Genomic DNA, 17094 nt, shown 5'->3' with positions numbered 1-17094 from the left:
GTGGCGTCATCATTGTGGCGTGGCGTCATCATTGTGGCATGGCGTCATCATTGTGGTGTGACGTCATCATTGTGGCGTGGCGTCATCATTGTGGCGTCATCATTGTGGCGTCACACACATCTAAAGTCGCACCAGGCTGGTTAATCAGAAGAAGAGTCCCTGCGGGTAAGAGTAGGTTCTCGGGGCTCCCATCCAGTGGCCACAGAACATTGATGTGGTCAATGGACCGGGTCCTGTCAAATATTTCACATCACCACTAGTTATTGTACTTGAAAGCCATCTGACCGAAATCCCTTTTGACATTCGTGAGGTTTATTTGAGGTGACCATACGTGTGAATAGTGATTGATAATTTTTGCTCGAGCAGTCAGCTGTGTAATGACAATGGCCATCGTGTCCTTAGATGTGATAACCCTTCAGATACGTCATCTCTCGTGGGGAGAAAAGAAGCCCCTATACACAATGGATAAGTGTTTTCAGCCTTCATTGCTATAATGTGTATGAGCTGACAACCCTAGCTCCAGTCTCGTGCTTCCTAATGAGTTTTTCACATTTTACTCCGGCGCACTCTTCTTCATGACCGGTGTACAAAACACCAGTCTCAATGAATCGGGGCCAAAAGCTGTGTAATAGAAGGACTAAACGGTATAAATCATTAATGCGTGTGGTTTTGTTCTCTCCTAGACTATACGTCATTACTTGGATCCCCTGTGGCATCAGCTTGGAGCCAAAACTAAATCTTTGGTTCAGGATTTAAAGATCCTCCGCACGTTGCTCCAGTACCTGTCCCAGTACGACTGCGTGACATTTCTCAACCTGTTAGAGTCAATGCGAGCCAGTGAGAAAGCTTTTGGACAAAATTCAGGTGAATTCTTATATTAAACAGTTACAGTCATATGAAACAGTTTGGGCACCCCTATTAATGTTAACCTTTTTTCTTTATAACAAATTGGGTTTTTGCAACAGCTATTTCAGTTTCATATATCTAATAACTGATGGACTGAGTAATATTTCTGGAGTGAAATGAGGTTTATTGTACTAACAGAAAATGTGCAATCCGCATTTAAACAAAATTTGACCGGTGCAAAAGTATGGGCACCCTTATCAATTTCTTGATTTGAACACTCCTAACTACTTTTTACTGACTTACTAAAGCACTAAATTGGTTTTGTAACCTCATTGAGCTTTGAACTTCATAGGCAGGTGTATCCAATCATGAGAAAAGGTATTTAAGGTGGCCACTTGCAAGTTGTTCTACTATTTGAATCTCCTATGAAGAGTGGCATCATGGGCTCCTCAAAACAACTCTCAAATGATCTGAAAACAAAGATTATTCAACATAGTTGTTCAGGGGAAGGATACAAAAAGTTGTCTCAGAGATTTAAACTGTCAGTTTTCACTGTGAGGAACATAGTAAGGAAATGGAAGAACACAGGTACAGTTCTTGTTAAGCCCAGAAGTGGCAGCCAAGAAAAATATCAGAAAGGCAGAGAAGAAGAATGGTGAGAACAGTCAAGGACAATCCACAGACCACCTCCAAAGACCTGCAGCATCATCTTGCTGCAGATGGTGTCAATGTTTCACAAGGAGAAGCTGTATGGGAGAATGATGCAAAAGAAGCCGTTTCTGCAAGCACGCCACAAACTGAGTTGCCTGAGGCATACAAAAGCACATTTGGACAAGCCAGTTACATTTTGGAAGAAGGTCCTGTGGACTGATGAAACAAATATTGAGTTGTTTGGTCATACAAAAAGGCGTTTTGCATTGAGGCAAAAAATCACGGCATTCCAAGAAAAGCACTTGCTACCCACAGTAAAATTTGGTGGAGGTTCCATCATGCTTTGGGGCTGTGTGGCCAATGCCGGCACCGGGAATCTTGTTAAAGTTGAGGGTCGCATGGATTCAACTCCGTATCAGCAGATTCTTGACAATAATGTGCAAGAATCAGTGACGAAGTTGAAGTTACGCAGGGGATGGATATTTCAGCAAGACAATGATCCAAAACACCGCTCCAAATCTACTCAGGTATTCATGCAGAGGAACAATTACAATGTTCTGGAATGGCCATCCCAGTCCCCAGACCTGAATATCATTGAAAATCTGTGGGATGATTTGAAGCGTCCTGTCCATGCTCGGCGACCATCAAACTTAACTGAACTGGAATTGTTTTGTAAACAGGAATGGTCAAATATACCTTCATCCAGGACCAGGAACTCATTAAAAGCTACAGGAAGCGACTAGAGGCTGTGATTTTTGCAAAAGGAAGATCTACAAAATATTAATGTCACTTTTATGTTGAGGTGCCCATACTTTTGGACAGGTCAAATTTTGTTTAAATGCGGATTATTATCATGATTTCCAAGATCTCTGCTCACTGTCCTTGTACAGGATTATTTGCTTTTTGCTTCTGGGGGGTATCCGTGCCGTCACAGTTATTTGATGGTCATATAGGCAAATAATACTGAATTGCATATGATAGCTGCAACACATCAGGAACTTTAAAGAGGTGGTCCACTACACAGCATAGTGGCCACATCGATATAAAGTTTTTCTGAAATACCTTGTGTAGTCTATTGTGCCTCTGAGTGGCGCTATTGTGGACCACTCATCCCCATCACATGACCCCCGAGCTCCATGACCTGAGATCCAGTGATGTCACATCAACTTCCAGTTGACCCGACATCACCGAAGCGGCCCCAGTCTCCCTGAGTGGCTGGGCTCTGGGCGGCGTTTCACCGCTTGTTACAGCGCAGCATCTCTCTGCTCCCTCCTTCGCTGCAGAGCACCACCGGCAGGAGTGATGCTGGGCTGTGATGAGCGGTGAAATTCCGTCCACAGCCCAGTCATTCAAAAAGACTGGAGCCGGCCGCGGTGATGTCAGGTCCATTGAAATTTGATGGGACATCACCGGATTTCAGAGGTCACGGAGCCCGAGGGTCACGTGATGGGGATGAGTGGACCGCAATAGCGCCGCTCAGAGGCAGAATGTAGTACACAAGGTATTTGAGAAAAGCCTTCTTTCTGAGCTTTACATCGATGTGGCCACTAATGCTGAGTAGTGGACCACCTCTTTAATGTAGCTGCAGACACAAATTAAGAAAATATGTCATCATAATCTGCTACAGTTGGGCAATGTAGGGACGCCGCGTCCAACAGACAAGTTATTTATTTTCGGGAAGAATAACAGAGGAGCAGCATGACCCCATGGTAGATGAAAAGAGGAATTCTTTCATTACCAGAATAGACCTGTCATTAAAGACAGCCGCTCCTCTTTAACCCCTTCAGCCCCCGGGCACTTTCCGTTTTTGCGTTTTTTTTGTTTTATGCTCCCCTTCTTCCGAGAGCCGTAACTTTTTTATTTTTCCGTCAATCTTGCCATATGAGGGCTTGTTTTTGCGGGACGAGTTGTACTTTTTTTTTTTTTAAAATCAGATCTTTTTTTATTAAATCATTAGGGATCAATACAGAGAGTATTTCACTTTTCATAAAACTGATAGCAATAAACAGATAAACACATGTGATTTATAAATCAGGTTCTTTCTCTGCATATATGTAAATATAATAGAGTTCTCAAATCATAATTATATTATATAGCTTGAGCCTACAAACCTCGTGGCTCTACAAATAAACAAAACTTAAATTATGCAATAATGCCTCAGACTAACAGGAACACCTCCTCCATCAGCCGTGTCGCTCCACATCATATTGCTATACTCTCCCGCCCCTCCCTCTCCGTGCAGTCATCTATGAAACCGTTCCAGTCCTCTCTCACCTCTTCATTCAAAGTCCACTTCGTCACAGAAAAAACTAGTTTTAATTCCCTTCCTCACACATGCCATCACTGCAGGCACAACAGTAACCGGTCCAGCATTGCATCCCGAACCAGTGCACTAGAGGGTAGGCCCGGCAACTCCATCCATGGCCGCCAAATGCTGTAAAACTTTTTCAATGTTTTTCTTTTTAAATAAACTCCCCTTTCCAATCTTATGACGTTATTTAATTTGTTTTTGAGCTCTGGTAATGTTGGTGGTAGAGGGTCTAACCTGTGATATGCAAGTAGCTTTCTTGCTTGGTACAAGATACGTGCTATTCCCAGGGCTGTTGGAGAATCCGGATCCACTTCTCCTTCCCACAGACTCAACAGGCACAGGCGGGGCGACGGTTGTATTGTGATATGATATATTTGATCTATAAGTCCCAGGGTTTGGTTCCAGAAATCACCAATGTGTCCACACTCCCACATAACATGCATCAAATGGGCAGCATCCTGTCCACACCTAACACACTGTGTGTTTGGTCTGAGTCCCATCTTAAATAGTAGACTGGGAGTTTTATATACCCTGTGGATGAGATATATTTGAGACAGCTTTTGGCACTCCGATACCGCCAGTTTAGGAACTTGTTCCAATATATCAGACCACTGGCCTTCCGTCAGGGGACTGACGTCTCGTTCCCATTTGCTTTTAACAATCAATGGATGTGTTTCCAGATGGGCAGGTAGTAATTTTTTATATAATTCCGAAATAAGACCCTTAGAGGACTCAGATGTAAGCAGCCTATGTAATGTTTGATTATGTGTCACTGTTACCGGGTTTGTCCTCCCCTGTCTTTCCAGTGCGTGTCTCAGCTGCAAATACTGATAAAAGAAGACATGCGGAAGGTGAAACTCCGTTCTCAGTTGTTCAAAGCTTTTAAAAGTATTATTTTGTAGAACTTGTGACACTAAATGGATCCCTTTATCCTCCCATCCTCTGAACCCTACTAATTTTTTAATTTCTGGCAAGTCGGGGTTCTGCCACAGTGGCCAGAGCTCTGTAGGTCCGCTTATCCCCAAAAGAGACTTACCCCTGTCCCACACCCGGAATATCATAGCCAGTGTGGGATATCGTGCCCCATTTATCTGTCTTTGTCCCACATCCAACCGGCAACCTGGGTACTTCCATACTGATCCCTCTCTCACTATATCACCACTGGTATCATACCCTCCTTCTTTGCCCCAACCCCTCAGATGTTGCATCTGGGAGGCTATATAGTGTATATATATGGGTTTGGTACCGCCAGTCCTCCCTCCTCCTTTCTCCGCTGTAGCACTTCCAGTCGAATACTAGCTTGCTTTTTCTTCCAAATAAGTTCCCGGAATATTGTATTAATTTTTACAAAAAATTCCCTACATATCCACACTAGAGAATTATGTATAAGGTATAGTAATTGTGGCATCATTACCATTTTAATTAAATTGGATCTGCCGATATTTGATAGCGGCAAACGGCACCAGGTATGCACTTTTGCTCTGAATCGCTGTAACAGGGGTTCCAGATTTAGGGCCTGGAAATCCTTCGGGATTGGGCTGACAATTACTCCCAGATATTTAAACTCCCGGACCACAGGAACTGGAATCTGTAAGTCCGAAAAGTCCCCCGGAAGGGGGTCCAACGGCATTAAAGCAGACTTGGACCAGTTGATTCGTAGACCAGACCTCTGTCCAAATTCTCGAATGATATTCATTGCCGGCAAAATCGAGGAACGTACCCTGTCTAAATATAAGAGTAGATCGTCTGCGTATAATGATATCTTTTGTTCCACTGCTCCACACCGAAATCCCTCTACCTCCCTGGATTTCCGTATTGCCACTGCCAACGGCTCCACTGCAGTCGCGAATAGCAAGGGTGAAAGCGGACACCCCTGTCTAGTACCTCTTCCAAGAGGAAAAGACTCGGAGACCCTGCCATTAACCCTAACCTTCGCCACCGGTGAGTCATATAGCAGTTTTACCCAATTTATGAATCTATGTCCAAAGCCCATTTTCCGAAGTACAGCCCACATATATTCCCATTCAAGGCTATCGAACGCCTTAGCGGCGTCTAAAGACAAAATTGCCCTTTCCCCCGGTACCTCAGAACTATGTTGAATTCCCAAATATAATTTCCTGAGATTCATAGATGTGGCTCTGCATGGAATGAATCCTGTCTGATCACTCTGCACTATAGATGAGATGACTCGGGACATCCTATTGGCGAGCACCTTGGCCAGCAATTTAATGTCTGTTTGTAGGAGAGAAATTGGGCGATACGAATCCGGGATCTCTGGATCTTTTCCGGGTTTTAATATTAAGACTATTAAGGCTTCCCTCATAGAGGGCGGGAGGACCCTCTGCCTTTCAGATTCTTCAAATACCTTAAGTAGTTTGGGTAGCAGTAAGGGTGCATATGTTTTATAAAACTCTACAGGCAGGCCATCCGTTCCCGGAGCTTTTTCATTTTGTGTCTGGCCAAGCGCTTCCTCCAGCTCTTCCAATGAGATGTCCCGGTCCAGCAATTCCCTGTTTACATCACTCAGTGTAGGAAGAGAGAGAGCATCCAAATACTGCTCAATCTCAGTCTCCGTGAGGTCACAGTCTGATGTGTATAGCCGCATATAATACCTCTTTATTTCTCTTATTATATCCTCGCTTTCTGTTACAAAGTCACCTGATTCCGTCTTTAACCTATTTATATAAGAAGAGCCTTCCTGTGCTCTAATGACTGTGGCCAGTAGGTGCCCCACGCCCTCCCCCGCCATAAAATAATTTTGTTTAAGGAAATAGCGTTTATTTTCTGCCACCGACATGAGATTTTCTTTGAGTGACATCTGTGCCTTCTCTAGAGTATTTTTAGTTTCTACTGTCGGGTTGAGCACCACCGCAGCCTCCGCATCAGATACCTTCTGAATCAGACTCTGGGTGTAACATTTGGTTTGATTTTTGCGTATGCATATTTCTCTAATATATATGCCCCTTACCACAGCTCTTACACATTTCTCCCAAATAGAGAGAATCAGGGCTAAAAATACGCCCCAAGTCCATGCAGGGAGGGGGGGTCCACAACTCGCTAGTGCAGCGTGTGTCCACAATGAACCGGCCGTCTCCCAACCTGGATCCTAGATGAATTTAACTGTAATGAGCTCACCAGCATAGCGTCCCAAACACAAACAACGCCTGGCGGCAGAAAGGGAAATCTCAGGTATTCTTCCTCCTCAGGGATCTCTCATTGATATCCAGCCAAGACAATGCCGCCCCAGCCGTATCAAAAAAATGAGTGTCTCCGTTTGCAGCAATCCGCAGCTTAGCAGGGTACATCATGGAATATGGCACTTGTAGGTTGCGCAATCGTTTTTTGATCTCAATAAATTGCGCTCTTTTACGTTGCACTTCCATGGAGAAATCAGGAAATATTGATATCTTCCTCCCATCAATTGCAAGTTCTTTGATATCTCTGGCTCTGCGCAGGATAGTGTCCCTATCTTTATAGTGCAGTAGTTTAATCAGAATAGGACGTGGGGGTGCTCCCGGCTGTGGGGCACGCGCAGGGACCCTGTGCGCTCTTTCAATGGTGAAAAAAAGAGGATAGTATGTCTTTTCCCATGGTGTCTTTAAGCCATTTTTCAAAGAAATTCAGTGGGTCATTGCCCTCCATCCTCTCTGGGACCCCCACCAGTCTCAAATTACTTCTGCGGGAGCGGTTCTCTAAATCATCCACCTTGTTTAGCAGTGTGGAGATATTTTGCGTGGCCTTTCCCAGCTCTCGTGACATTGGTGGTAATTTATCCCCTGTTGTACTCACTCTTTCCTCCAGCTCCCCCATTCTGACAGTCATCCCTTGCAGCTCACGTTTAATACAGGCCATATCTGAGGTGACAGTTCCCATCTGGCTGCTTAGAGTGGCCAATGTGGTATTGCAAGAGTTAATTGCTGCCAGAATGTCTCTCAGTATGGCCTCAGTGAAAACAGGTGTTGTTTGCTCCACATCTCCCCCTCCTCCCTCTGCCAGCGCAGGCCTCTGTGTCTGCATATCTTGTGCTGCTGAACATGCAGGGCCCAGGGTACTCACAGTCTCACTGTCGGGTATGTTTTCTCCCTGCGCCAGGGCCCGTTCAGCGCTGCCATCGGGTGCCTCGTTGTAGGTAGGCTCTGTGCCAGGGGCCACTCTGGCAAACCGCTCCAACCTGCTTGCTACTCCCACTGCTCCAGCTCGGGATGGTGTGGATGCCGGCGGCGCCATATTGGATTCTTCAGAGGCGCGCTCCTGCGCGTCTCTGTCCCTTTTATTGCTGCTGCGGGTCGGCATATCCTGGCTGTGCTCGCTTCCCCGGGTGTTATAAGTAGTGTTGCAGCCCTCCAGGGTCAGTAGTGCCTGTCAGCAAGGCCGGTGTGCAGGATATTTCAGGATCCAGGCAGGAGCTCACCCACGCTGCTTCCTCTCTACATGAGGTCCAGGCCACGCCCCCACGAGTTGTACTTTTAAATGAAACCATTTACCATATAGTGTACTGGAAAACAGCAAAAAAATTCCAAGTGTGGAAAAATTACAAAAAAAGTGTGATCGCACAATAGTTTTTGGGATGTTTTATTCACCGTGTTCATTATATGGTAAAACTGATGTGTGGGTGTGATGCCTGAGGTCGGTGCGAGTTTGTAGACACCAAACATGTATAGGTTTACTTGTATTTAAGGGGTTAAAAAAAAATCACAAGCTTGTCCAATAAAAGTGGTGTACGTTTTGCACCATTTTTCGATACCCGTAGCGTTCTCATTTTTTGGGATCTATGGCTTAGTTTTTGCGTCTCAAGCTGACATTTTTAATGGTACCATTTTTGCGCAGATGCTACGTTTTGATCGCCTGTTATTGCATTTTGCGTAAAACTTGCAGTGACCAAAAAAAAATGTAATTTTGGCATTTGGAATTTATTTGCCGCTACGTCGTTTACCCATCAGATTAATTGATTTTATATTTTGATAGATCGGGAATTTCTGAACATGGCGATACCAAATATGTGTATATTTTTTATTTTTTTAACCCTTTAATTCTCAATATGAGAGAAGGATAAATCCTTTCATATCAATTGCTGGCAAGAGCTTCTGCCATTTATCCGATGCTGAGCGCCTATATGGAATAGCAGCCTATTTTATTGAATCAACTGGGTGAGCTGGCATTTTTTCTTCTTTTTTCATTATTTAATCTTCAGTGGGGTTAAAGGGGGGTAATTTGAACTTTTAGGTTTTCTTTATTTTTTAAACTTTTTTTTAAATTTTTTTTTTATTATTTTTTTTATTTTACTAGTCCCCATAGGGGGCTATAGCGATCAGCAATCCGATCGCTCTTCCCTATCTGCTGATCACAGCTACACAGCTGTTAACATCAGATATGCGCACTTCCTGATTTATTCGGCTCCGGGGCGAGTGAAGCCGAAAGTTACTCATGATGGCTACAGGCGTCATCACATGACCCTGTGTTACCATGGCAACCACCGAAAGTCACGTGATCACACACGTGACTTCCGGTGGGGGCGGCAGTAAGTGAAAATGGCCGCGCGCATATACATCTTGCTGCCAGACTTTGGCAGCGAGATGTAAGGGGTTAAATGACGCAGGTGGAAGCGATTCCACTCGTAACATGCAGGCGTACATGTCAGCTGTTGAAAACAGCTGATATGTGCGCGGATCTCCGCGACCTGCAGGAGGCGGGGATTAACCTCACACGATCCATGACGGAAAGATCCGTCATGGGTCGTGAAGGGGTTAAATTAGCTACAGTTACAATAGATATTAAGTTTAAAGAAATCCCATATATTAGATAAATATCAGTTATGAGGGACCACACTCCAAATGCTGAATAGAAATAAACAAATCCTGAGACAAGAGCCTGGTGAAAAAAGGGGTGAGGAAAAAAATTAAAAGGGACGCATTTATATTAAAAGGGTAGGTACAATTTCTAGAACTGGTGTCATGAATATCAGTAACCTAGTTTAGCTTTTATATTCTGGGGTTATTATTTCTAAATAATTATACCTCACTGCGTAACACACAAGCTTCTGTTACTTAGAGTGTGTGTGTGTATATAATATATATATATTTATTGCACATATTTGTAGTAAGTGTGTGTGCGTGTATATGTATGTATACGTGTGTGTATGTATATACTGTATGTGTGTATATAATTTTTATATAATACAGTACAGACCAAACGTTTGGACACACCTTCTCATTCAAAGAGTTTTCTTTATTTTCAGGACTCTGAAAATTGTAGATTCACATTGAAGACCTCAAAACTATGAATTAAAACATGTGGAATGAAATTAAAAAAAAAGTGTGAAACAACTGAAAATATGTCTTATATTCTAGGTTCTTCAAAGTAGCCACCTTTTGCTTTGATTACTACTTTGCACACTCTTAGCATTCTCTTGATGAGCTTCAAGAGGTAGTCACTGGAAATGGTCTTCCAACAGTCTTGAAGGAGTTCTCAGAGATTGTTAGCACTTGTTGGCCCTTTTGCCTTCACTCTGCGGTCCAGCTCACCCCAAACCATCTCGATTGGGTTCAGGTCTGGTGACTGTGGAAACTAGATCATCTAGCGTAGTATCCCATCACTCTCCTTCTTAGTCAAATAGCCCTTACACAGCCTGGAGGTGTGTTTGGGGTCATTGTCCTGTTGAAAAATAAATGATGGTCCAACTAAATGCAAACCGGATGGAATAGCACGCCGCTGCAAGATGCTGTGGTAGCCATGCTGGTTCTGTATGCCTTCAATTTTGAATAAATCCCCAACAGTGTCCCCAGCAAAGCACCCCCACACCATCACACCTCCTCCTCCATGCTTCCCGGTGGGAACCAGCCATGTAGAGTCCATCCGTTCACCTTTTCTACAAAGACACGGTGGTTAGATCCAAAGATCTCAAATTTGGACTCATCAGACCAAAGCACAGATTTCCACTGGTCTAATGTCCATTCCTTGTGTTCTTTAGCCCAAACAAGTCTCTTCTGCTTGTTGCCTGTCCTTAGCAGTGGCTTCCTAGCAGCTATTTTACCATGAAGGCCTGCTGCACAGTCTCCTCTTAATAGTTGTTCTAGAGATGAGAAGGTGTGTCCAAACTTTTGGTCTGTACTGTATATGTGTATATAATAATATATTTATACGCTCCTCGAAAAAGCCATTGCGAAACATGTGTCGGAGTGTGAGGGTCACAGCAGGTCACTATCCTCCAGGTGATGTAATCTATTTTGATATTATTCTATTCCCTGTTTGTCTATTCCTTACTTAAATGACATGTGCATTTTTTCTGCATTCTGTTTGCGCTTCCTATGTATTTTATATATTGTGCTTAGCACACGTGTGTCTTGTGCACTTTTTTGCTGTGTGAGGAACCCCATATCCATATACCCTTTTACTTATTCATTTATATGGGAATTATTTATGGATGGGGTGCCCATAAGTGAAAATTAATTCTCTTTAATCTACATGGGTATTAGTGCAAACGGGACCATAGAACTGCACTTGTGTATTGATGAACGGATATTTGGCACAGGTTTAAAATGTACATTTACCTGGATTTTGGTGTGAATGTCCCAGTTGCAATTTTGGGATTATTATAGGGACTCAGTTGATCTCCTGCTTGTGTCTCTCTATTTATTCGGTACCTTTATGCTAAAATTTTAATTGTTTTATGAATATTAATAAAGATTGTTTTTTATTGCAATTTGTGTCACGCCTCTGATTTGGTCATCCATAGATGTCCAAAAGTTGTATTCATATAATAATATATGTGTGTGTGTATATGTATATATTATGTATATGTGAGTGTGTATATATATACGATTACTATTACCTGCTTAGAATTGGTTGCTGTCATATTCTTTGCTTGTGTTGTTTTGGGTTTATCCTTTTATGAGGTTTTTATATACTAGGTTTGTTTTGGTTTTAACATTTTTCAATAAATTAGCTTTTACTTCGTATAGGGACGAAGTATGTTTGGGATTTTTTTTTTCTTTGCTTCTTTTTCACATGGGTTTAGACCCTGGATTTTTTGGTTTCTAAAGTTTTTAGAAAAGAGATGTCATGGATGAAATAATGTATTCTTTGCATTATTGGCTGAATCTAAAGACCTGAAGAATGATGCAGAACAAATAAAATACTTACGTTATTAGTAAGCTTTTTCATTAAAGGGACTTGATAGAAATGAATTGGAGGTGTGTAGAAATTTATATGTCTATGTTGCCCTTTAAGGCTATGTGCCCACGGGGAGAGTGTCTTGCGGTTATGTCCACAGGAGATTCCACAGGAGCTCGCAGAAAACCGCAGCACAACTTTGTCTGTTTACATGCTGTGGAATGTCCTGCGGATATGCTGCGGTCATTCTGCATTGAGGATATAGTACCATGGCTTGGGCACTGCATCCTCAATGCAGAACAAGTGGTGAGTGATCGGGGAGTTCATACTTACCTCCATCATGCAGCACTTCCCTCTCTGGCCGTGTCTGTCAGCGTCTGCACATTGCCGGAGAAGGTGGGCGAGCCTGAACTAGCTCCGGCTGTCACATGACCGGAGCTCGTGCAGGCCCCGCCCACCTCCTACTCCTGGCTTCACTGCGCTCCTCTGCACCGGAGGAAGTGACTCCGGTGTCTTCTATCAAGGAAGGTAAGTATAGGATCTTGCGGAAAAATCCGCAGGAATAATTGACATGCTGCAGATTTTTCTGCAGGGAAATTCGCATTATTTCCACTGCGGAAAAAAAACGCAGCATGGGCACAGCACTCCCCGAATGCCTTAGAAATGGCTGGGGACTCTCTGTACTGCGGATTTTTGAAAAATCTGCGGAATTTCCGAGAAAAAATCGCGGCGAATTTTCCGCAGCGTGGGCACATAGCCTAAAAGGTAAACAAGTTGATCTTTTCGTGACTCTAAAGCGGCGATTTTCTAGCAGCGAGAAAGCGTCTTGACATTCAGTGCATATATAAATATATTGGAGGGATATCTGCTCACTTGGCAGCATTTGAGGTAGGCACGGGAGGCGATTTAAACAAAACATACAGGCTGCTTTTTTTTGGAACTCCAAAAAGCAAACCACAGAAGGAAAAAATGTCCTTTCCTTGCAGTAAAACAGGATACACAGTCCCAACAATGGCACTTTAGTAGTAGACCAGCATACATGTCCAAGTGTGAAGACCTCACACAGGAGGACTTCTTACCTCCACACACTGACAGCTAATGATGTTCACCATACCACACCCCAGGGTGGGGATACTTGAGCAGCCAATCCCACCCATCTCTCGGACTGGTCGTAAACCTCCTCTTGCCATGCCCTATTAACACTTTCTGTACTATATGAACTGGAACTTGCTTCCATGCTTGGATGACGGAGGATAACCACCTCTGTGACACATATCTCCCCTCCAAGAGGTATCCAACGACCATCTCACTAATGTGTGTGTGTGTGTGTGTGTGTGTATATGTGTGTGTATATGTGTGTGTGTGTATATATATATATATATATATATATATATATATATATATATATATATATATACTAGAAGGTGGCCCGATTCTACGCATCGGGTATTCTAGAATTTACGTATTGTGTAGTTAATGTATGATTTTTGTTATATATATATATATATATATATATATATATATATATAGATGTTGTTGTGTGTAGTTACCAAGTGTTTGTGTAGGGGCTGTACATGTTCTGGGTGTTGTCTGGGTGTGGCGGGGGGGTGAGAGCGGTGTTGTATGTGTGTTGCGTGTGTTGCGTTGTTTGTGGAGCGCTGTGTGTCTGTAGCGTTGTGTGTGTGTGTGTGTTGCGCGGTTTGTGTGGGTGTGGTGTGTTTTGGGGGGGAGGTATGTTTTGTGCAATGTGTGTGTGTTGTGCGGTATGTGCGTATATTTATGTATGCCGCGGTGTTTGTGTGTTGGGTGTTGGGTGTGTGCAGCGTTGTCTGTGTGTGTGGGTGTCTGTGTAGGGCGGTGTTTGTGGTTCCCAGTGTGTGTGTGGTGTGTTGTGTGTGTTGGGGTGAGGTGTGCACCTCCCATCGTGCTCCATCCCCCATGCTGCGCACCCCCCATCGTGCTCCATCTGCCATGCTGCGCACTCCCAAACGTGCTCCATCCGCCATGCTGCGCACTCCCAAACGTGCTCCATTCGCCATGCTGCGCACTCCCAAACGTGGTCCATCCGCCATGCTGCGCATTCCCAAACGTGGTCCATCCGCCATGCTGCGCACTCCCAAACGTGCTCCATCCACTATGCTGCGCACTCCCAAACGTGCTCCATCCGCCATGCTGCGCACTCCCAAACGTGCTCCATCCGCCATGCTGCGCACTCCCAAACGTGCTCCATCCGCCATGCTGCGCAGTCCCAAACGTGGTCCATCCGCCATGCTGCGCAGTCGCAAACGTGCTCCATCCGCCATGCTGCGCACTCCCAAACGTGCTCCATCCCCCATGCTGCGCACCCCCCCATCGTGCTCCATCCCCCATGCTGCACCAGCATCAGCCTCTCTGCCCCCAGCATCAGCCTCTCTCCTCCCAGCATCAGCCTCTCTCCTCCCAGCATCAGCCTCTCTCCTCCCAGCATCAGCCTCTCTCCTCCCAGCATCAGCCTCTCTCCTCCCAGCATCAGCCTCTCTCCTCCCAGCATCAGCCTCTCTCCTCCCAGCATCAGCCTCTCTCCTCCCAGCATCAGCCTCTCTCCTCCCAGCCTCAGCCTCCCCCAGCATCAGCCTCTCTTCTCTCAGCCTCCCCCCTTCCAGCCTCCCTCCTCCCAGCCTCCCCCAGCATCAGCCTCTCTCTTCCCAGCCTCCCCCTCCCAGCCTCCCCCAGCATCAGCCTCCCCCAGCATCAGCCTCTCTCCTCCCAGCCTCCCTCCTCCCAGCCTTCCTCAGGATCAGCCTCTCTCCTCCCAGCCTCCCTCTTCCCAGCCTTCCCCAGCATCAGCCTCCACCTCCCAGCCTCCCTCAGCATCAGCCTCCCCCAGCATCAGCCTCTCTCCTTCCAGCCTCCCCCAGCATCAGCCTCCCCCAGCATCAGCCTCTCTCCTTCCAGCCTCCCCCAGCATCAGCCTCTCTCCTCCCAGCCTCCCTCCTCCCAGCCAACCCCAGCATCAGCCTCCCCCTCCCAGCCTCCCCCAGCATCAGCCTCCCCCAGCATCAGCCTCTCTCCTTCCAGCCTCCCCCAGCATCAGCCTCCCCCAGCATCAGCGTCTCTCCTTCCAGCCTCCCCCAGCATCAGCCTCCCCCAGCATCAGCCTCTCTCCTCCCAGCCTCCCCCAGCATCAGCCTCCCCCAGCATCAGCCTCCCCCAGCATCAGCCTCCCCCAGCATCAGCCTCTCTCCTTCCAGCCTCCCCCAGCATCAGCCTCTCTCATCCCAGCCTCCCCCAGCATCAGCCTCCCCCAGCATCAGCCTACACCCTCCCAGCCTCCCCCAACATCAGCCTCCCCCAGCATCAGCCTCTCTCCTTCCAGCTGGTGCAGAGAAGACCTCGCATCACCTCTTGTGGGTGCTCTGGAGAAAAATGAGTCAGACAATAGGAACTCCGGCACACTCACTATCACCCTTGGAGACACAGAGAGTCAGAAACATGAAACTGATATCAAAATCCTTTTCTTTTTATTTTGTAGTGAAAAAATGTGTCAAAAGTGCTGTACAATGGTCCGCCAATCACAACGTTTCGGCCAATATGGCCTTCTTCAGGTCGGACGGGCTGATAACAATATATATACAAAAAACAAAACAAAAATACAGGACATCCATCAGTATAGGATAATAGAACAAATAAAGATATCACAATTTGCATTTTGGGATGACAAGAGATCAGAATACGAGACAATGACATGGAATCATGGGTACATTGAGTAAGCAAATACGTAAGCGTTACTGATTATGAGTGGATTAGAGGAAAACATTAGAAAAACATTGGAAAAATTGTGGCTAACTACAATGGGTGTTACCAAGTGTCCATAGTGGTATGTGCGCGTTCGTATAATGTAAATTCTATGTGACGTACATGGTAAAGAGGCTCACCTTAAGAACAGAAGGACACAAAGTGGATGAATATGCACAGGACACTATTGTTAGACCTATGGTATAATAAAAGTAATAGTAGTAGTCATATTTTGAAATAATGGCGTAAGGATATAATACTAAAGGGATTATTGTGTAACCATACCAATGCTGAAGTGCTGTATGGATTAGGGAATGCAAATTAGTCAGTGTCCGGATCCACTATACGTAGAAGGTAGCAGGTAGCACTGGAGAAAGATAACGTTTATATAAATTAAAGGAAATCCAAACTGTGTGTGGTTTAACGTGCAGTCGTTACCTGTTGTCAAGGCGTATGAGTCCCAAACATTGTATTTAATCAATAGTATGGTGGTTCAAGATCATGCGCAGAGGTCTAGATTATATTTAGGCCAACACCTGTAGTAGATGAAATGTGTCCTAGTAAATGTGATTCATAATAGAATTGTCATAAAGGATGACAAGAGATCGTAGATTACCTCAATGATCCATAGTATGTGGATAGGTCTCTGACGTGGTCAGACGTCTAAGATGGCCTGTTGAATATGGTGATTTCTACTGATGACTAGAAAGAGAGGGAGAAAGAGAGGGAGAAAGAGAGGGAGAAAGAGAGGGAGAAAGAGAGGGAGAAAGGGAGGGAGAAAGGGAGGGAGAAAGGGAGGGAGAAAGGGAGGGAGAAAGGGAGGGAGAAAGGGAGGGAGAAAGGGAGGGAGAAGAAGAGGGAGAAGAAGAGGGAGAAGAAGAGGGAGAAGAAGAGGGAGAAGAAGAGGGAGAAGAAGAGGGAGAAGAAGAGGGAGAAGAAGAGGGAGAAGAAGAGGGAGAAGAAGAGGGAGAAGAAGAGGGAGAAGAAGAGGGAGAAGAAGAGGGAGAAGAAGAGGGAGAAGAAGAGGAAAAAGAAAGGGAGAAAAAGAAAGGGAGAAAAAGAAAGGGAGAAAAAGAAAGGGAGAAAAAGAAAGGGAGAAAAAGAAAGGGAGAAAAAGAAAGGGAGAAAAAGAGAAGAAAGAAAGGGAGAAAGAAAAAGAGAAAGGAAGGGAAGAGAAGAGAAAGGGAAGAGAAGAGAAAGGGAAGAGAAGAGAAAGAGAAGAGAAGAGAAAGAGAAGAGAAAGGGAAGAGAAGAGAAAGAGAAAGGAAGGGAAGAGAAGAGAAAGGGAAGAGAAGAGAAAGAGAAAGGAAGGGAAGAGAAGAGAAAGAGAAAGGAAGGGAAGAGAAGAGAAAGAGAAAGGAAGGGAAGAGAAGAGAAAGAGAAAGGAAGGGAAGAGAAGAGAA

General features: G+C 45.0%; 1 protein-coding gene across 1 annotated transcript in view; it reads left to right on the top strand.

Moving 5' to 3' along the window:
• Positions 1–17094, top strand: part of LOC142246671 (DNA repair endonuclease XPF-like) — a 152757-nt gene that overhangs the window by 11338 nt on the left and 124325 nt on the right. The window contains exon 3 of the mRNA XM_075319736.1: positions 684–864. Coding sequence (XP_075175851.1) covers positions 684–864 — 181 coding nt within the window. The remainder of the gene's footprint in view (positions 1–683; positions 865–17094) is intronic.

The sequence above is a fragment of the Anomaloglossus baeobatrachus genome, chromosome 7, assembly GCF_048569485.1.
Source record: "Anomaloglossus baeobatrachus isolate aAnoBae1 chromosome 7, aAnoBae1.hap1, whole genome shotgun sequence".
NCBI classification, from domain to species: Eukaryota; Metazoa; Chordata; class Amphibia; order Anura; family Aromobatidae; genus Anomaloglossus; species Anomaloglossus baeobatrachus.
Note: the sequence above shows the minus strand (reverse complement) of the source record. Positions and strands in the feature narration are given on the sequence as shown.